At 37.6% G+C, this 21,164-nt stretch overlaps 1 protein-coding gene across 1 annotated transcript in view; it reads right to left on the reverse strand.

Moving 5' to 3' along the window:
• Positions 1 to 21,164, reverse strand: part of col27a1b (collagen, type XXVII, alpha 1b) — a 67,411-nt gene continuing 46,247 nt past the window's right edge. Inside the window, exons 22-61 of the mRNA XM_056745115.1 lie at positions 20,260 to 20,304; positions 19,205 to 19,258; positions 18,857 to 18,901; positions 18,716 to 18,769; positions 17,673 to 17,726; positions 16,944 to 16,997; positions 15,984 to 16,037; positions 12,795 to 12,848; positions 11,494 to 11,538; positions 11,177 to 11,221; positions 11,043 to 11,096; positions 10,633 to 10,686; positions 9,445 to 9,498; positions 9,080 to 9,133; positions 8,927 to 8,980; positions 8,505 to 8,612; positions 8,185 to 8,238; positions 7,964 to 8,071; positions 7,619 to 7,672; positions 7,394 to 7,447; positions 7,029 to 7,085; positions 6,871 to 6,924; positions 6,414 to 6,467; positions 6,255 to 6,308; positions 6,062 to 6,115; positions 5,870 to 5,977; positions 5,671 to 5,778; positions 5,435 to 5,542; positions 4,291 to 4,344; positions 3,786 to 3,848; positions 3,656 to 3,709; positions 3,534 to 3,569; positions 3,291 to 3,308; positions 3,155 to 3,190; positions 3,027 to 3,053; positions 2,783 to 2,848; positions 1,354 to 1,522; positions 1,050 to 1,159; positions 450 to 668; positions 1 to 154 (exon numbers count right to left, since the gene is read on the reverse strand). Of these exons, the coding sequence (XP_056601093.1) occupies positions 8 to 154; positions 450 to 668; positions 1,050 to 1,159; positions 1,354 to 1,522; positions 2,783 to 2,848; positions 3,027 to 3,053; positions 3,155 to 3,190; positions 3,291 to 3,308; positions 3,534 to 3,569; positions 3,656 to 3,709; positions 3,786 to 3,848; positions 4,291 to 4,344; positions 5,435 to 5,542; positions 5,671 to 5,778; positions 5,870 to 5,977; positions 6,062 to 6,115; positions 6,255 to 6,308; positions 6,414 to 6,467; positions 6,871 to 6,924; positions 7,029 to 7,085; positions 7,394 to 7,447; positions 7,619 to 7,672; positions 7,964 to 8,071; positions 8,185 to 8,238; positions 8,505 to 8,612; positions 8,927 to 8,980; positions 9,080 to 9,133; positions 9,445 to 9,498; positions 10,633 to 10,686; positions 11,043 to 11,096; positions 11,177 to 11,221; positions 11,494 to 11,538; positions 12,795 to 12,848; positions 15,984 to 16,037; positions 16,944 to 16,997; positions 17,673 to 17,726; positions 18,716 to 18,769; positions 18,857 to 18,901; positions 19,205 to 19,258; positions 20,260 to 20,304 (2,748 nt within the window). The 3' untranslated portion in view covers positions 1 to 7. The remainder of the gene's footprint in view (positions 155 to 449; positions 669 to 1,049; positions 1,160 to 1,353; positions 1,523 to 2,782; positions 2,849 to 3,026; positions 3,054 to 3,154; positions 3,191 to 3,290; positions 3,309 to 3,533; positions 3,570 to 3,655; positions 3,710 to 3,785; positions 3,849 to 4,290; positions 4,345 to 5,434; positions 5,543 to 5,670; positions 5,779 to 5,869; positions 5,978 to 6,061; positions 6,116 to 6,254; positions 6,309 to 6,413; positions 6,468 to 6,870; positions 6,925 to 7,028; positions 7,086 to 7,393; positions 7,448 to 7,618; positions 7,673 to 7,963; positions 8,072 to 8,184; positions 8,239 to 8,504; positions 8,613 to 8,926; positions 8,981 to 9,079; positions 9,134 to 9,444; positions 9,499 to 10,632; positions 10,687 to 11,042; positions 11,097 to 11,176; positions 11,222 to 11,493; positions 11,539 to 12,794; positions 12,849 to 15,983; positions 16,038 to 16,943; positions 16,998 to 17,672; positions 17,727 to 18,715; positions 18,770 to 18,856; positions 18,902 to 19,204; positions 19,259 to 20,259; positions 20,305 to 21,164) is intronic.

Consider the following 21,164-nt stretch of genomic DNA (forward strand, 5'->3'; position numbering starts at 1 on the left):
TTGCTTTTTATAAAAAGCACACCGGTCCCACCTCCAGGTGGTAATGTGAGCCGGGTTTAGTGACGGGCAGGTTGAAGACCTCCACAATGGGCAGCAGGTTTGGGTCCAGCGTCCGGAAAACAAACTGTGTCTGGTGCCATCTCCCATCTGTGATCTGAGACGAAAAAGTGTATTAGTATTGGCACAATCCTTAATTGTAGCTCTCCATAATTTATTACTAGATTAGCTGCTTATTACTTTTTTAAATGATTTTGGAATTTTCATTTTGTAACCTAAAACTTTACGAAATTTATATTAGAGGTCTCCAGATTTATCCACACATTTGACCTAATGTGTGGGAGTAATATTAAAAGCAAATGGGATCATTTAGAAAGTACTTCATTGTACCTGCAGAAAACTTTGAGTTGCTATATAGTGGCAATTTATATAAAGAAAAACCTCATGCGTACCCAACACTCATCCTTTATCGTCTCGGGCTCGATGAAGCCCCCTGACTCGATGATCTGTCCGTTCCAGGCTTTAAAATACACTGCACTGGAGGAGGGGGTGTTGGAGTCCCCTGATGCCCAAACAGGGACGTTCAGGCAGTGTATGGTAATCATCTGTACAGCTTCAGAGCTTAGGAGATGGATGAAGTTCATCTGGATCAGACTCACGCCCATCTCCAACTTTCAGAGAACATAAAGAGAAAAAGAGTTAGAAATTTCATGAAATTATTTAGCATTTAGATTCCTGTAGTTTATAGACAAAAGGCAGTTTTGTATAGGATCATGTGGAATCAGCACATTTCTTTTTTTATTATTTTAAAATAACATTTATATTAAGTATAAATAAATATTATAATTATTTATATATAATAAATAATAATATTACATATTCCAAAAAAACTATTAATTTGTTTTTGAATAAAAAAAATTCAGTTATGTTTTGAGAGTCACAAAATTTCGTCTTCTGTGTATCTCAGAATAAAAACCACGAAAGTCATTTTCTGCAGATTTCAGTGCACGACTACTCATACATTTCTCTGGTAATTTGTCAACTTTAAAGACCTTGGAAACAGCTACTGGTTTAAGACAGGTCTGTCCTCCACCGGTGAAGTTACAGGTCACCTCAATATTATCAGAGGAACAGCCCATATTAGGATCGATCCAATAAGCACCTTTAGAAAAGAAACAAGACAAAAGCAAAATTAGAGATTCGTGCAGACTTTAGATTTGAACTTCTTCATTTGGACTATTGTACTTGAGAAAATATGTTTATTAACCAATGGCAGTTATCAAATAATTCAGCCTCAATGACTGGCACAAAGAGAACATCTCAGGAAAATGTATTGCAATGCTCAAACACTCTCACCGTCATTCAACCTTTGCTCGCAATCGAACAGATCTCGACACACCCTGGCCGGATTCTCCTGCGTTCCCAACGGGTTCTTGATGCTGTGGATGAGGGTACTGAGGTAGTGCAGGGTCTTAAGGATTTCGGCTCCCTGGTCCAGCATGGGAAGGTCAGTGTCGTGATAAAACTGTGGATTGGAATAAAACAAAGCCGTTTACTTATTATAATTGATCAGACTGTTTTAACACAATATTTTCAAAATGTTGATTAATAAAAGTAATGCGAAATGACTGCGTTTCCATTAATCGATATTATGCGATTAAAGTGTATATGTTTCTTTCATTCTGGCCATATTTCTTTATGGCGAGTTGCAAACCAACTTTAGTGCATAGTGCCACCTACTGTGATAAAAGAGTGAAGAGAAATGTCTATATTTCCTTATATATTTTCATATTAATATTTTCGTTTTCCTGCATTTGAGCCATTAAATAAGATATTACTTAATGTGAATTCCTTACATCCGATCTTTCCAAATATTCTCCCAAAACCCACCGCGAATGGTCATGTGATTTCTTTGTATGACACATGACTTGTGAATACAACAAAACGTGTTTCCATTGCAGTTTTGCTAAATATGCCTTTCCCCTATTGCCTGAAAAAAACATCTCATGCCAGCGTGAAAAGTTTTGCATTTCATGGGAGTTTTTGCAAAATTCACGTGTTTCCATTGGTCATATGTTCAATGCACTATTTCAATTTTCGCATTTTAAAGGCAGGGTGGGTGATCCTGTCCAGATATTTTTTTGTCATTTTGCTTGTAAATCTCTTTTGATAGCAATCAAGAAGTATAGTGGTCAAATCATATTTTTATATTTATATATTGTCTGTGAAAGCCGTTGGACCAGAAAACGTTCGCCCAATCAAAACGTTCTGGCCGAACTCTGTGACTGGTCGTGTATATATTTTCAGCCAACATATATTGCATCCCACTGCGTAACCTTTTCACGCAGACATCATACATCATCAGCGCAGAATGGCAGACAATCAGCCACAAGAAAACTTCCTGCGGAACCGACAAGTAAATCTACAAAACGAGATTCAGTTTTTGAAAAAGCAGTGACGAAAAAACATCTGGATCATGAAACAGGAAAAACTTGAATTAACATCGGTTCAGCTTATACGAGATGGCAGGCGAAGGGTCTGAAAGACGATACTATGGTCGCTCTCTTTAACTAGATTTAGTCCGTAATTCATTACTTGGATTTACGAAATACATTCCTGTGTTTTGAGGAGGCGTGGCTTTGGACGGCGCATTGCATAGAGGGTAGGATTATAAATTCAGTGCTAGCAGGCTAAAGTTAGCACCTTTCCAAATCAACCACCCCACCTTTAAAGGGTAATGGAAACACAGCTAGTGAGATGATCATTCATGACTTTAACACCATACCTCAGACCTAAATGCTGAGCGGGAATCAACAATAAGATGCAAAGCAGCACCAAGCGCCTCTTTTTCCTAAATGTATATAAACAGAAAATTTAGTTCACATGATAGAAGAACATTTGTAGTACACTAATGAGACTTCATAATTCATTTGAACAGTTTTAAAAAAACAAGGCTTTTATCGATTCAAACTGCATCTGGTTAGGACACAGTGACAATATATAAAACATAACAAAATATGCATACTTACAAGAGCAAGAGATATACCAGGAGGGCCCTATAAACCAATGAGAATTGAGAAAATAAACATTAGTTGTACTGCCAATTAATTAATAATCATAACACATTGTGGTTATGTGGTTGTTAAAATGCACGTACTGGAGGTCCAGGTGGTCCGCGAGGACCTGGAGGTCCCTAATGGATGGTGAAGTGAACATTTGTTATAACACTTTATTTACATAAATCAACGTTAAAAAATGTAGAAAATAATCAAATAACTTTAAATGTAACTCACCCTTGGTCCCTGAGCACCCTGTTAAAAAAAGGAGAAGGACACAATGTTTTTAAATGGAAATCCAAATCTCACTTTAAAAAACAAATAAACTGCTTCTCCAGCTCATCTGATTGTGGCTTTCCTCTCAGTAATGTCAGTGAATGGAGAAGATAAAGCAGGAAATGACATCGCCCTTGGCAGTCTAACACTGGCTGTAACCCACGCACAATATTTTAAGTTAAGCTCTCCAAAAATGACACTTACCATTTCCCCTTTACTTCCTTTGTCTCCTTGCGGCCCCTGTACAGAAAATATTTTTTGCTGGTTATGCAACCATGCAGACACAAGCCGTCGCTAGTGAAATAAAGGATTGAAATGGTGCGTACATGATTACCGCTAGGCCCAATGATCCCGACGGGTCCGATGGCTCCTTGCATACCCTTAAAACAAGAAACACCTAGAACTCTTTATTCATCTCATATCTGCTGTAGCAATGGTTCTTAAAGTGGTACTTACCCTTAAACCCTGAGGACCCTTCGGGCCCTGGATGCCCACTGGTCCAAGGTCTCCTGGTGGACCCTAAAAAATATCAGATAGATTTTCAATATGATGCTAGATTCTAAAGGTACTGGTTATAAAAGTGCTGTGTGTGATATTTAGGAGGATCTATAAACAGAAATGCAATATAATATACATAGCAATGTCTTCAGAGGTGTTGGAAGATCTTACATACTGTAGCATCATGTTTTTATCACCTTAGAATGAGCTATTTCTATCTACACACGGCGGGTCCCTTACATGGAATACGCCATGTTGTTTCTACAGTAGCCCTAAACGGACAAATGGCTTTACAGAGAGTGTTTCAAAATTCTGCTTCTTCGGGAAAGAAATTAAACGTGACGACATCTAAGTGCTGTGTCAGCCACCGTAGTGCTTCAAAAGGGAGGGGTGGAGTGAGCCGTTGGTGCAATTCGCAACCTCACCAGTAGATCCAGCTAAAATCTCCACAAAGTGAGTTTACCTTTGGTCCAAAGATTCCAAAAACTCCAGGAAGCCCTTGTTCACCAGCGTCACCCTAAGGAAACATCAGTCATGTAAATGTAACAGCACAGCACGGCTTCACCACAAAAAACAACAGAATGTGACTTGATTCCTCGGTTAGCGCTTAAAGGGATAGTTCACGCAAATATGAAAAGTCTGTCATGAATTACTTTTTCTCTAGTTGTTCCAAACCTGTATAAGTGTAGATGTTCGGTTGAACACTGAGAAAGATTTTTGGAAGAATGTTGGCAACTGATAGTTCTGGGGCAGCATTGACTACCATAGTAGAAAAAATTAAAATTGGAGTCAGAACTGTCCCTACATTCCTAAAAATATCTTCTTTTGTGTTCAACAGAACAAAAAAAAAGATATATACAAGTACAGAACAACTAGAGGATTTTTGGGTGAACTATCCCTTTAAGGAACATCTGTGTCATTCATTAATCGTTAAAAAGACCAAACTAAAACTAAAAATGGTTCATGTAACATTGAAATGGGAAGCAGATGAGAGAATGTAAGCAAACAGATGCGACTCAGTCAGCGGTCGTCCGACAGGCTCCTGGAGATCTCACTTCCAGCAGAGTTCAGTTCCAGCTCTGCCTGTCATCTTCAAATGAACTCAAACATCTTTATTAGCTGGAGTAAATGGTCGTGATGAGAGAGGAACTGAACTCTGCAGAAACATCATCTCTAGACTGTCTAAAGCACATTTCTTATTAGTTGATGTAATTCAGCAAATCACTTTTAAAGGGATAGTTCACCCAAAAATGAAAATTCTGGCATTTTGTCGGGACAAACAGGTTTAGAATAATATACGGGTGAATAAATGATTCATTTTGGGCGAACTGTCCCTTTAAATTTACAACATAGTAAAAGCTATAATACAATACAAAAACTCTTTTGGTTGCATGGAAGTGCTGCTGTCCTTCTCAAATCTTGTATCTCCATATTTTTGACATAAATCATTATTATCTCCCTCTATGTTTGTCACTGGGTTTTCCAATGTCTAACCATTAAAAAGTGCTTGTCAACTTCGACAACACAGTATATAATCTTTTAAAATGTACAGTGTTTTCTTCCATTTCTTAAAAAAAACATTCTCACAACAGAGAAACATTACTCACAGGTTGCCCTTTGACCCCTCGTTCTCCTTGTTTTCCAGGAAATCCAACCCCTCCATTAAATCCTCTCTTGCCTGGAGGTCCGATTTGGCCAGGAAGGCCACTTTCACCCTAAAACACAAAACAGAAAAAGATCTGAAGCCAGCTAATATTGGCACAGATGGAGATAATCGTGACCTCATCATGCTTATAGAACAGTCCATTATCTAAGTATATGATGTAACACAAGAGTGAGATACCTTGGGCCCAAAAGATCCTTGAATTCCAGGCAAACCTTGCGCACCCGTTTCGCCTCGAGGACCTGGTTTGCCTGGCATTCCAACTTCGGCATCGGTTCCATGCTCACCCTAATGTTTACAACAGATGAAACAACGCACACATCACAAATAACAAAAGCCTAATGAGGTTTAATATTGAGAACTTCATTCACTGCCTTACTGGCATTCCTTTAGCACCATCTTTCCCTGGAGGTCCATCTATCCCAGGATTACCCTCAAGACCCTCGCGACCAATTACTCCTCTAGGGCCAGGATGACCATCGGTACCCTGAGAGAGGAAAACATCAGTTTCATGTCAGAATCAGCTGTGTGTTTTATCAAAACGTCACTGAATTCAGTTCAACTTACTTACAGGTGACCCTCGACCCCCAGATGTACCACGAAGACCATTTTTGCCTTTTTGACCCTGAATAAAATCAATCATTCAACTTACAAGATAGGTTTTTATAACTATTAGGTAATATTATTATTGTATTTGAAAATAGGAGTCATACATTCACATTATATTTGACAAAAATAAAATTAAGAATTGGTTCAATTCCTACTTTATTGCCTTTGGATCCCTTGTGGCCTGAGAAACCTTTGGGTCCAATATGTCCCTGTGGTTATATAAAGGACGTATAAGATAAAGATCTATGTGGTTAGTTTATTACATAAATAAATAAATGTCAATTTAAAAAATAAATCTGGGCAGATTCACTCACAGGAAGTCCAGGGGCACCCTGTTTTGCTCTTTCACCTGGCACACCTTCATGACCCTGAAGATATTTTAGCAATGATCTACTTTGACATTTTCTAAAAACAAGTATTTAAATAAGCTTAAAGGAATCGCTCACATTCAAAATGAAAATCCTGTCATCAGTTACTCACCCTGTTTTCATTTTAAACCATTTCTTCTGCATAATACAAAAGAAGATAGTTTGAAAAATGTTGGAAACCAAAAACCGTTGGTCTCAATTGACTTCTATTGTATGGACACAAAACCAAGGGGACCTCTGTTACCAACATCTTTCCAAATATCTTCTTTTGTGTTTTGTAGAAGAAAGAAAGTCATACGGGTTTAAAACGACAAGAGGGAGTGCAAATAATGACATCCTTTTGAATTTGATGGCGAACTATCCCTTAAAGGAAGCTACAGTATCTAAAACAATGCAAACTCACTGGGTATCCGGGGTCACCCGCTTCTCCTCTTTCTCCTCTGTTGCCGACTGGCCCCTGAATCCCAGTGAAAACACATTGATCAGGTGGGCATCCAAAACAACATTCAGCACAACACAAGACAAAAAACAGGTGAAGTAAAATCCAGCGGACTGACTCACGATGTCACCTGGTGGACCAGGCAGACCTTCAACCTTCCCGTCATCTCCTTGTTCACCCTACAAATGAAATTAATTTGAGTTTGATTTTTGATTGTGTAATGACACCAAAACAAATTTTAGGCCTATATTACAAGAAATAAATGAATTTAGTTAAAGCTTATAGAGGTTGTATTTCTCTGACTATGTGTTGTGCAAGTTAAAACAACATAAATAAACTGAAGTTTATGGCTGGTATGAGATTTAACAGTAAAATTAAGAATTTTATTTAGTAAAATAAAATGCTGTAAGTTATTTACTACGCAAAAAAGAATAAAACATCCCTGTTAGAAATCTTACGTTTCTGAAACAGTTATTTGTTTTTATACCTTTTCACCTTTCGATCCTGGGGATCCCAATGGACCTTGTGTTCCTTTGTGACCCTAAAGCAAAAAATGTAATAAATAAAAAGTGCATGAATTTGAGGACAGACAGATCGGTCCTAACAAGCGTTTTTAACCTATAAAATCCTCACGTAATGTTTATCAGATGTTTTCATTATATGCGAGTGTAAAATCTAGTCTTAAAAGGCATATCCATATAATGATACTCACTTCATATCCCACTAAGCCCGGTTCTCCCAGCAGACCCATTTTCCCAGGAGCACCCTATAAATAAAAACCGTGAGAAGGGAGTTCATTTTAGAGAGCATCATAACCATCCCTGCAAAATACAAAATCATTCACTGAAATCTGATTTACTGTGCACATTTTACATTTTGTTGTTCTCAAGATATCCTTCCTGGTGATGTTACGCAAGACTTTCCATAACATGTGATCTGTGTTTGGCAATCCAAATTATGTTTTTTTTTATGTGTTGAGAACAAAAGTATGATGCTCCAAACAAAAGACATAATTTTGCTAAAGAGCAGAATGACCCTATAAAAACAACAGATGTACCGTGAATCCAGTTGTTCCTCTGCTTCCTTTTGGCCCGATGAAGCCCGTAACGCCCTGTGCTCCAATTGGTCCAGTCTCGCCAAGGTGACCTTGATGACCTTTGCTGCCCTGAAATACGTTTAAGCATCATTTATCCTTATACATGTTGAAAATATACATTACAATATATACTAATATCTAAAATGGTATTTATGAATTATTGAATTACACTTTGGCATTACCTTCTCGCCTGGTTTTCCCCTCTCGCCAATTTTTCCATGTGTACCCTCAGGGCCCTGAAATGAAATTAAGCTTTGATCAATAAATCTCACCACAAGGAGCCATATAGTTTCTCTTTTTGGAGTCACCGACATCTTCAATAAAACCAATACAATGCTCTGACCAGCCATAAAAATGAAAATGCGCTTACACCGACAAGCTATAGTGTTTAGCCAGTTGGCCTCCAAGTCAAAACGTCTAAAGCGCGTACAGAACTCTTCTGACATTCTTCTTTAAACCTTAGAGAAATGATCTGATATCGAAAGCAGAAAACAACACAAACCTTGATGCCCGTCAAGCCAGGATCTCCAGGACGTCCTTCCTCTCCTTTAAATCCGATGGTTCCCCTTTCACCCATTTCACCCTCCATTCCGATATCGCCCTTTTCACCCTAGAGACAATGACACCATTGAGACTTGCAATATGTGTCAAATCTGCCCAAACATAATCTGTTTCTAGCATTAAAGGTCACATCTCGTGTTTGATATACAAAAGTGTGGGGCAGAAATTTGGACCAATCAGATCTGTCTATGGGTGGGGCTATCACTTGAAGCTTTAAAGCTGGTTGGGCAGCTTTAAGGTGTTAGCAATAATACAATGTCAGTATTCATCCAAGTAGAAATACATACATCATTCTACATGAACACAATAAATACTAATATATCACACCAAAAACAGGAAGTAGAAGTTTGCCATATTTCTAACCTTGGCACCATCAGGACCGCTCGGACCAGCCTCCCCATCAAGACCAGGGTCTCCCTAAATAAAAAGCTTTATTAAAAATCTGAAGACTATTGTTATAACAATAACATCTATTGACAATAAATATTATTGACAGCAGTGTGTGAAGTGACGTACTCTAGATCCAACAAGACCTTGTTCTCCCATATTCCCAGGAGACCCAATCTCACCCTAAAATAAAAAGAGTCAAGTATCACAATGTTTAACAAAAGTTAACTGATCAGAAATGTGTCAGGGTTAAATATCCAAAGTGGCTCATTGTGCATAGATGGCAACACATTTTTTTAATCAGAATTTGTGCTCCCCGAGATCAAACCCGTAACTTCGATGGTACCTGACAGATTTTTTTAATTGATCGAATCCGACAGTCTTTGTATTAGACATCTGTATTTTATCACCCTTATCTTACTATGAAAGTGTTGGGTCCATTGTGGACATCAGAATTCAGAACCACGTATGAGACAACACAACAGATGCTTCACCTTCTCTCCTGGTTCCCCTGGTAAGCCCTGCTCCCCGACCTTTCCCGGCAGACCCTGTCCCACAAAACAACACACAAATGAGGATGAAACCTTTCGATTTCTGAACGTTGCTATGGTTTTCGGTTCACATAGAAATGATACTTCATTTAGAAAACATGTGGAGGTAATGAACCGCTAATCAGAAACAAAGGGACAATTTAATACGAAATCTGTTTCTTGTTTGTTTTTAATTGATTAACGAATTCTTATGAGCGAAGCCAGGACCATCTGAGAGAATTTACTGAATACAGGGAGCAGAGGTCAATTGGTAAAAGATAAATGAGTGCATGATGATGGTATTTTTGAACATCAGTGAGGACAGTATGGCAGATGTGGGATGTGAAATACAATTGCACTAAATTTTACCGTAAGTACACTTACAGTATACTATCACAATAAATGATGCAGTAAGGTCAATTATAGTGTACTTAATATGGATCACAGTAAGAACAAATTCTCACGAAATGTTGGAATCAAAGAGAAGCGTCAAAAACAAGGTTTATTTATTCCAAAACTTGAACACATTTTTCAAAACAAAACCATAAACCTCTCATTACCGTAACAGTCTACAAATGTCAATACCACAGCATGCTTTACCAAAAAGAGAAGCCATGATGCCCAAGCGAATTGTAGGAAAGTGTAAACTGTTCTTGTGTAAAATGTTGTGGAGGATGAGAAAATCAGTTATGGACACTTCTTTTTCCACAATTTTTCATTTTTATTCCACACGTTTTGTTTTTCTTTTTTGTCATTTGAGAACATCATGTAAACATTCAATTCTTTTTCAGAATATTTCCATTTTACTCTCTTGAAATGACGACATATCGGTAACAACTCCGACACATCACGTAACGCGTTACGGTAATGAGATTTTAGGCAGAAAATGGAATTTGATACAAAAACAATTATTTCCTTTGTTAAAATAATAATTTGTGTAAAGCCTTTCTTTTTTCTCGTTACTGAATTGACTGAATGTTTTAGATTTAAAATCATTACTGCCATGACGTTTCAAATGGTTCTGTGAGTACATATCGAAAGACAATATTGATGTATTTATTTATTTAGACTATAGGAAACTTGTTTATGGCACTTAACAGAACACACAGTATAATCTACGCATACATCTGGAGATTCTGGAAAAAATCTTACCACTGCTCCAAGCTCACCCAATGGACCTGTTGTTCCAGGAGGCCCTGACAGACCCTATTAGGAGACAGAAGACAGCGATGTCAACTACGGAGGCATCACAGGACAAAGACTGAATGTCTGAACGCTGAGATCAATACAAATTCATTCAAATCGGACAAAGCGTTTCCATCATCAGGCCAAATCGTCTGGGCTGTTGATAAAGCCTTGCCTTGCACTGGTACTACAGTTGAAAAGTGAAAAATATCTCCTATTGACTTTATGGTTATGTTAAAAAAAACATGAAACAAAAAATGACACTGCTGATCAATTCATGATCTTACAGCACTCATTATTCCAAAGAAATTATATGCATCACCATTTGACATTTGATGGTGTTGTTTTAGCGCACATTGACCATAGGACATACTTACAGGTTCACCTAAAATTCCCTTTGCTCCGGGAGGCCCAGTTGGTCCTTGAACACCCTGGAATGAGAAAGATTTTTCAGAGATCTATATACATTTTTATTTTTCAATGCATATATAGAGTTACTTAATTTACTCACTGGAAATCCGTTTGCTCCAGCTTCACCAGTTTCACCAATTGTACCCTAATACAGATAAGAAAATGAAACTACATTTTCATTACATTAAAGCAACATGCAGAAGAAAATATACATTCATCACCAATATCAATAAAGTAAGTCAAACCCAGAAACACACAATATAAACTATAAAGACTGACGTCTAAATGTGATGTGATATACAAGTACTGGTCAAAACTATTTTTGTATTAGCGTAATCTGTGTTGTAGGCTAAGCGTCTACATTTTTATTAAAACTTTAAAAATACTGAAATCAAACAAAAAATATCATAACTATACCATCGGTCCAGCGAAACCCTCTTTTCCTGGTGGCCCATCGGGACCCTGGAGAAAACAGACAGAACCCAAACAAGAGTTTCAAACATGTTTTCCTCGGTCTTCCATTGCAGCTTCTTATCAAATTAGCATCTGGTTTATTCAAACCCAAACTTTGTATTTTGGAAAGCTTTTGGACATTAAATGGAAGTTTTGTGCAGAGTTATTTGATGTGTGACAATTTTTATGTGGTTCACATGTTATTTGTTTTTGTGGTGAGGAAAAAGACCTCCTCTTCCAAAAGTACCATGGTTCTGTTTTCAATGTTCCATTTATATAGATGGTTTCATCTTAACAACAAAAAACAAACTTTTGTGACCCCAACTTTACTTCCGGTACAATAGAATGCCTGTAGATTATTTCTGATAACAATCATAGGAAACAGAGAAGAACCGTTACTTACACTAACGCTAAACTTGTCTCTCCAATATTTTGACTTTAGACCGCAATACCAAGCTCAACCACTAGAGGTGTTACACTGTACCATGCAGTTTGTTTTAATTCAACAAATTATTTATTTAATAAAATGAAAATACAAAAAACTCATACAATTATAATAGTTAATACAATTATTATACAATAAAATAATACTAAAAATTAAATATAAATTAATATTAACATAAATAAAAAAATGCTATAAATAGTTATTATTAGGCACTGTATTATACATTGTATTATTAGACACTATAGCAAACAAAAAACGGAAGTTAAGTGGGGGTCAGACGCACGCGCGTCCAATGAAACGGTCTATAAGCTGCATTATGTTCCTCCAATATGTATTTTAGCATTCAACAACAAAAAATATTATTTATCATGTTTATTCATTATAAATGTATTTATTTATATTATATTTATATTATATCTCAAGGTTTAACTTAACATTAAAGTGTTGATGTTGACGCCCGAAAACAAAGACCACAAAACAATAATATAATTGCGTAAATGCCCTAGAACTGCCATCATTTCAAACGTGTGTGACTTTCTTTTTTCCGCAGAACACAAACGAAGATATTTTGAAGAATGTTGTTAACGGGCACCCATTCACATGCATTGGTTTTGTGTCCATACAATAGAAGTCAATGTATTGTTGTTCGTTACTAACTTTCTTCAAAATATCTTCTTTTATGTTCTGCAGATAAAAGAAAGTCATAAAGGTCTGAAATGACAAGAGGGTGTGTAAGACTAATAGCCTGCGAGACATCTGAGGTCATACTCAACTTCATGACTGAAAATAGATCTACGTTGGATCTGATATAACATTTTACCTGGACTCCCATCAACCCTTTTTCCCCAACTGCTCCATCTGGTCCTCTTGCACCCTGCAGATGAGAATGCGAAGAGTTGCGATTGGCATTCATAGAGCACGTACACAGAGACTGGCAACAATATTCATTTGAACAGCAGAGGGCCCACTTGCACAAACATTATTTTCAGTTTTTTGTGCTAATTCACAGGGTGAGAGTGCTTACAACGACTGTCTACTGTAACGGATGTACATTACACCATCGAGTCAAAGGTTGACAAAGCAAGATGACAAATGCTGTTACGTGATGGCAACTCCTTCCGAGACGTTTGTATGGTCAAACTTTAGCCACAAGCTCAACACGGACAGAAAACCCTGAATAACGACAGCTTTCTGTGAAACATTAAGTGTTTTCATCATGGAAGTTCAGTCAAGATGTAAAGCAGTCGTGATTTTCCATTGTGTTGATTCATGGGCTTCATGACAAACGTGGAGGCGCAGCTGTGTGCTTTCTCATGTCTTTGAGGGGTTTCTTTGTCTCCTAGATGGAAACACTGATCAATGGGGATATTTTCACGGTTGCTGCTGAAGAACAGACGTGTGGTGGGGCTCCACCGCACACTGACGCCTCTGTTCTCTCATGCCAGTTGGGAAACCTCTGACCTTTAAGGAGCAAACACAACATTTGGACTGAATCAGGTCGAAACGGACTTAAAAGGTTATAATTGAAATTCCAAACCTGTATGACCTTCTTTCTTCTGCAAAACACAAACGTAGATATTTTGAAGAACGTTGGTAAACCCAACAACACTGACCCTCATTGACTTCCATTGTATGGAGACAATACCACTGAGACATTTCTCAAAATATCTTCTTTTGTGTTTTACAGAAGAAAGAGCCACATACAGGTTTGTGAATGACATGACATGCTATCAGACTTTTGGGTTGAAACTGTCAATCTTCTGTCAGTCATTTGCACATTCGCAACGCTGCCTATATATGGAAAGAAGGGAGCAAACTGCAATGTTGTCCAATTTCATCATTTAAAAAATATGGATTTTTTTTATAATGCAATTTTTAACAACTGAGATGCTCCTAATTTAACTCTATTCTTTATAGGGGTGGGACCTTGGAAAGTGTGGGAGTGGCAAAAGTTCCAGAATAGTTTTTCAGCAGATGTTCTCGTCACATGAGATCATACATCTTAACAGTGACATCACAATCCTCAAGTTTCTCATCACTTCCCACCAGAAGCCTACAGGTTCCCATTGCCCAAAACACTCAGCATTATTTCACAACCAAATGACTAAGACACGAGTTTCACAGAATTCTGCTATAGGTTCTCTGCAGCTGATTGACTCTGTTCTCTCGCTGGGCCTCATCACCCGAGACACGTTTTGATTCCCAGCGGATCCCCGTGGGTGGCAATGACTCCTCCACTGTGATTGATTTGTTTCACTTCTAAAGAACCCTTATTCAAACTGCAGCTGGATTTAATTTTTTACAGTCGTCTATAAACAGTCTTGATGACAAAGTATTATTATTTTAAATAAGCGATGGGTCGGTTCCAATATGTCGATTCGTCCAGATTCATTGTGTTTTGTACTGTAGACATTATCATTACTCACAGATTTGGCCAGAAGCACCATTACACAATAACTCCGCTACTAAACTAAAGTGAAGAATGCTAAAATGATTTAACTACTAAGAAGTAGTGCTACTTTCTTGTAGCTCAGTGGTAAGAGCATGGCGCTAACAATTAAGGTCGTGGGTTGGATCCCAGCGGATTGAACATACTTAGAAACAGATGTATAGGATAATGCAATGTAAGTCGCTTTGGATAAAAGTGTCTGCCAAATGCAAAAAAAATAGAAGAAGAAATAGAGATGATAATAATTTTAATTAGCGGTGACGTTGAGAACTGCGACCAACAGCTTATTTCACCCTTCGCCCCTCCCTTTGGAAGCACTACGGTGGCTGACACAGAGCTTAGATGACGTCACGTTTTCACTTCTGTGGCGAAGGAGATAACATATATACAAAACACGCTCTTTAGAGCAGTTTGTCTGTTTAGGGCTACTGTAGAAACAACATGGCCAATTCCATGTGAGGGGACCCCGTAGTGTGTGTATGTAGATAGAAAAAGCTAATTCTAAGGTAAGAAAAAACATAACGCTTCATTACGTAAGTTCTTTATACACCTCCGAAGACATAGTGATTTTTATATTATATTGCATTTTTGTCCCCCCCCCCAAAAAAAAAAACTGGACCTTTAACGTATTTATTTCATCTAGAGAGGTTGCAAAAATGCTCAAATGTTTGGAAATTTCAGCTGAGCTGAGGTATTAAAAAAAACTGAGAAAACCATATCCTGACCATGGTTCATGTAATTTCACTCGTCTGCCCAGATAGTCGGCAAGAAAAAATCCTGCTTGCAGTCTGAACAGCAAAATAAAAACACATGAATATTTGACTTTTTCGCAAGCTTGATCCAAACCACATATCCATGTGGTTTAAAATCAGAGTAATTCTTATTATTTAACATTAGTAATGAATAAATGAATAGAGGAAGAATGTCCAACTTTCAATGCCTCATTTCCACAATGCAAGCTACTGCTCATGTTTCTAACTGTTTGGGGATGCGTAACTTGTTACTATGGCAACTGATAAGCACTGAGATGAATTTGACTAAACTATTTTAACATTCCCGAAAGTGAGTCCTAGCGAAAGAACTTGAAAACAGAAAAACGAATCAGATTTGAACAATGTTTCCTAAATGATGTTCTCTTTCACAGTTCAAAAGAATTAATAAAGTTCATTAAAGAATAAAGTTGTGTTTTTAGGTACCGACTTCACATCTAAAATTGCATAAGAGAATGAAAAATAGAAAGAAAATGACACCGTAATTGTTGAAATCCACGAAGAGTATGGAGGTGTAAAATGAATGAAGATGGTAGAGGTGAAATAATCTGGATTTGGGTAAATCCGAGGAAAGATTTTGGGGTTTATATTGACATCTTCAATAATATTGACTTTTGATTGCTGACTTGACTAATCAGAGCTCAGTTTGTGATGATTTCTGACTTTTTTTCTCACGAGAAATTATACATTTGCTCTCCATTTAATCCCATTGATGACTAAGAGAAACAATTTAGATCTCATCTGTTTCCCACATCTGGACCGTACAGATAATCAAAAACACGTGGATTACCCGTTGGCCTTTGGATCCCCTGGTGCCACCGAGTCCCCTGGAACCGGGAGGCCCCTGGACAACACAGAAAAGAAGACCAGAACTGAATATTGTAACAAGCAGCATGAGAGACATCCCTTAGAAAACTCAGCTCAAGTCTCTGGCAGGCAAACAAACATCACTCGACCTGATTACAACACGGGGGTGAAAGCGGTGCCCTTCAAAGGCCAGTGTTTATGTTTGTGTTCTGTTGCACTCTCCGTCCTCCTCAGAGTGCTTCCAGAAGACATTTCCAGTCAAAGCTAGCATGATGTAAACATTTGAGTGAACACGAAGAGTGTTGGGGTCTTTGGATTTATTTTTAGCAATATGAATGAAATAAATGAGTTAAATTGGATAAAAGCGTCTTCCAAATGTAAAAAGTTACATATAAAGGATCCAGGAACGACTGTTACATTTTTTGAAATGTGCAGTTCAGTAGTGTGAAATGAGACCGTACTCAACCGAAAATCATACAAAACAGCCGATCGCTGAGGATGTAACTCTATGTGATCTATTATGCTGATGGACCTCAAGGTTTAAGGCATAGAAAATTATTACATTTTAGGGACTGTAATACCTTTATTGGGACAGGACATTACAGAGCTGACTGGAAAGCAATGGACAGAGATAGTTGGAGATGGGTTCAGACTCTTGAGTCAGTGGCTCGCCGTGACTGCACTAGTGCTATAGGTGACATGCTAAACCAAGAACTATCGGCGCCGACAAAGCCTAAATAAATTGTTTTTTGGAAGTTTACACTTGTCAAACATTTATCATGTGCTGAAACATCACATACAAACAGTGTAAACACGGGATGTGTGATGTTTGGTTTTACTCTAGTGTATGGCTAAAATTAGAATCACCCCCGTGCACAAATCGATTTAGATGAACAATTTATTCCACAAAAAGTGGAATTTTGGATACATAAAATGAACTTACAGGTGTACCTGGTGGTCCAGATGGTCCTCTTTCACCTGGAACCCCTGGGTGTCCCTAAAACAAACTACATTATTAGACACATTATTATAAACAACAATCTTTAGAAGCATGATTGGTGTGTTTGTACTTGTTACAAAACTTCACCATTGTACTATGAAACATACTTGAATTTTAAAGGGACAAGGAAAGGAAATCATTTTAATATTGGAGAAGTAAAAGGAAATAGGCTCTTGTATAGGCTACATTACAAGGGTCTGATATTACTTTTATTAAAATATACAAAAAAAATGTTTGCTTGCAAAGTGTTAAAAAGCTTTGCTTGCAATTCACAAATGTTTTATTGTCATGGGCACCAAACACATACAGAGAGTTTGGAACCATGTAGGAACCGTTGAAACGATGACAAACCTTTGTGGAAAGACAGAAATGTTGCCCTTGGGTTTGTCTTTAGAGTGGCTTGAGTTTGGTTTTAGCTTTGACATGTTTCCCAAACCACTTTTGGCGCAGAAAACGGCTACGATTTCCTTATGTCATTGAAAGGAAATGACTGTTACATTTCTGATTATCTCATGAATGGAAAATGGCTGATTGAGCATTTTCCCACATGAGTCAACTTGCCAACCCTTGTAGCTTTGCGGGGTTACTGTGAGTCTGTGACTAAAGGTTAAGTGGATATAAGAGACCCTGATGAACTTGAAGACAGAGACGAGGTCTAGACATGCTGCCTACCATTGAGCCCTTTTCTCCAGGTGGCCCTGGAAGCCCAATGTCACCACGATCCCCCTGAAACACAAGAACCACAAATAAAGGTAAGGCGACAGAAAAGACAATAACAAAACCTAACACTGCATCCTACAAACGCGATGCGATTCCTGCGATAAGCTATTTGTTTATCCATACCGAACGTGAAAAAGGGGCGGGGCGCCATAATCGATCACAAAACACAGCCAATCAGAATAGTTTTTCTCTGTCCACGCACCCTATCAAGCTGCAGAGTACACATGCAGAGAGATCATGACTTCGATGATGCCTCACCGGACGCTGTGCTATAATTCCAGAATCTAAAAGTATGTAATCAAATGTATATAGCCTGTCATCATCAATGTTTGGCGATTAATATTCACGAGGTGCAGATTTACATAGAACGAGAACGTTGTTTGGGCGGACCTGTCAGCTGCTTTCTTTTTAGAAACGACATTGCTCGTCGCGCAGCTGATTAGGACAAAATTAACACGCGAAAGATACCTTTTATATCGTGTCGTGGCGTCGCGTTTGGTTAAGTCACGATGTAAGATGATTCTGTTCATTGTGCAGGAAAACACAAATATCAGTTTGATTTAGAAGAGGTGAGATGAGATGTGGATTAGTCAGAGGACTGTTTCTTGACAAAAATTTGGCTTAAAATCATACTTTATAGTCAGTGGTTTTATGTTGGTTTTAAACATTTTTAATTGATAATTCTAACAAAACCAAACTTTACAGCAAACAGACAGACACATAAAACTACATGTGCTTTATAATGAGCGCACATTATTTGGAAAAGTATTTTTTCAGATATCCGATTAGGCCAGTTATAGTCTAAATGTTTTTTAACCCTGAGAAATATTTACAGCTGTAAACCGTGTGACAACTTGCCCCGGTCTTCCTTATAATGTACAGAATCATTTGTAAAACAGCTGAAAACAGATGCCTGCGTACATCAGGATGTATTTGAAGGATTGTCGGGATTAATCTGAATTTAACAAGATTAAATATGGCTGATAAAGGCTGACCTTTTCTCCAGCAAGTCCCGTCTCTCCAACAGGCCCAACGAATCCGATAAGACCCTGTTGAAAATAAAATAAAAAATGCTGAAAGTTGACCAGCAGAAAATATCTACAAAAATATCTAAATAACGTGCAAAAATCGTTTACCTTCTCACCAAGCATCCCAGCCCCTCCATTAGTCCCGGGCTCGCCCTACAGAAAGACAACACGGTTAATAATTTACACTAAATCATCAGCTCTTTCAGGCGCTTAATTTCAATTTTCAATCAATCTCCAATGGACAAATGAAAGCATGGAAATATGTTTACATTCAATATTGGCATTAATGTATCTGTCGCATGGTAATATTGCTAATACTAAAACATTTACACATCAACTATTAATGCATTTAAAAAAAGAATGTTTCATTTCAAACAATGGGATAATATTTACATTACATTTTGTTTGGTCTAATGCCTGATTTTAAGGAAACGTTATTTGGCACCAATTACCTACCTTCATTCCATCTTCCCCTGGACTCCCAGGGAAACCTTTCCTCCCCGGTCTGCCCTGAACAGAAAGCAGAAATGACCAATAGTACTGGACTCCCAGTTCTCTAAACCTCCTCTCTGATATCTCATTATCTCCCGCTCCTCATGCCAAAGTCCTCCATTCACGTCGTATCAGCTCCCAGAGGGAGAACTTCATTAAATAAGCGCTCGGAAAGGGATCTGTCTCTTCCAGAGTTGCTTACGCTGGAGACTAGATGGATTTTCTCAGGCCGTCTCTTAGCTAATGTCTGACCTCATTGCCCTCATTGGCTAAACAATTCTTTGGACACTTTAGCCTCAAACTATGAGCTCTTTCTATTAAGTTATAAATAAACTATTGTCTTAATGTAGATCAATTGGTAAAGTGTGTCGCTAAAAGTGACGGGATTGGTTCACAAAGATTTTTTTTTAAATCAAAAGCATTGTAAATTGCTTTGGATTAAAAGCGGCTGCCACATGCGTAAACATAAGTGCCTTTGGCATAGTTTAATACAGTCTCTGTGTTATGAGTCACCGCTTAACTGCTGTCATTTCTCGCTGTCGTATGTGTCCAGCTGTTTGCAGGATGAGCTTTGGATTCATTTCAAACTTTTCGTAACTACAATAGATACAATAAATACACTCTACAATGTATATTTATGGCCATTTATCTACTGATGTGGCAAAGTAAGATAATCTTCCTAAAATTGTGAGCATTTAAGTATATTGCAAAACTTAGTTTGTTTGACCTAACGCACATTAGCATATGATGTTAACACTCATTTGGTGTGTACAGATGGCCCACATAAATTAAATAGTTATCCAAATCCTTCCAACCACTGTGATGGCATTTTATTAGATATCACATGAAGCAAAATGTCTCTCAAATGTAAAACACTGAATGAATCTTATAACTGTAAACATGAAGCAGCATGAATAGCTTTGTTTGAAAAATCTGGTCTCCTCCAGCTTCAGGAAACTATGCCAATGTCACAGTATTACGTTCATATATCCAGCGTAAAGGTAGTATGAAGCACTCACCTCTAGTCCTGGAGGTCCGGCTGGTCCTGTTGGGCCCTGATCGCCCTGTGGTTCAAAACAAGCTCATTATAAATCTAAACAGAATATGCATGTTTAACTCATTCCCCACCAATAAAGAGACAAGATTTTACAGCAATACTTGTTTCCGCTATTATGCAGTAGGTGACACTGCTACCCACCTTGTAAACAGTACAGCATATACAGATCCACAAGCAATAAAAACTCTGTGTATGTTTGTATCATCATTCTGAATCTAAAAAAAATGGCAGGATGAAAATAATGGCTGTACAGATTTTATAGACGAATTTGTTTATCTACTCCAACTCAAAATTTCTACTTAATAAAATATTCTAGAGCTTGGTATAACTACAACTTGCTAAAAATAACTAAAGATAAGAATGAAAATAACTACAGGAATACTGGTGAGACGACAAGTTTGTATTTGTTAACATAAGTAAACACATTAGCTAACATGAACTAGTAATGAGCAATATGGTTTTACAGAATGTAATGTCAAATTCATAGTGCATTAACTGATGTTAAAAATTAAAACTTGAAAATGTTTGAGCAAATGCTAAATCAACCAATTGTTGTTCCTTGAATGTTCACGTTGGCTGATGCATTAACTAATAAACAAATACACACTATTGAAAAGTGTTACAGAAATACCTTGATTTTAAGTTGTATGCTTATTTTAATGTTTGTTTTGACAAAGTCATTTTGAGAACCCGTAGAATTTTGTTTTGACAACACTTGTTTGGAAACAAAACTTTTGTGGGGTAATTTTTTTTGTGTTTGTGTCCTTGAGATATTCTCTTTCAGACAAGTGTAATCAAACACATTTTTGTGTAAACGATGATATTGTTGCTGAAAATGATATTTCTGTATTCACAAATACTGGGTTT

The sequence above is a fragment of the Triplophysa dalaica genome, chromosome 4 (genome assembly GCF_015846415.1).
Source record: "Triplophysa dalaica isolate WHDGS20190420 chromosome 4, ASM1584641v1, whole genome shotgun sequence".
NCBI lineage: Eukaryota > Metazoa > Chordata > Actinopteri > Cypriniformes > Nemacheilidae > Triplophysa > Triplophysa dalaica.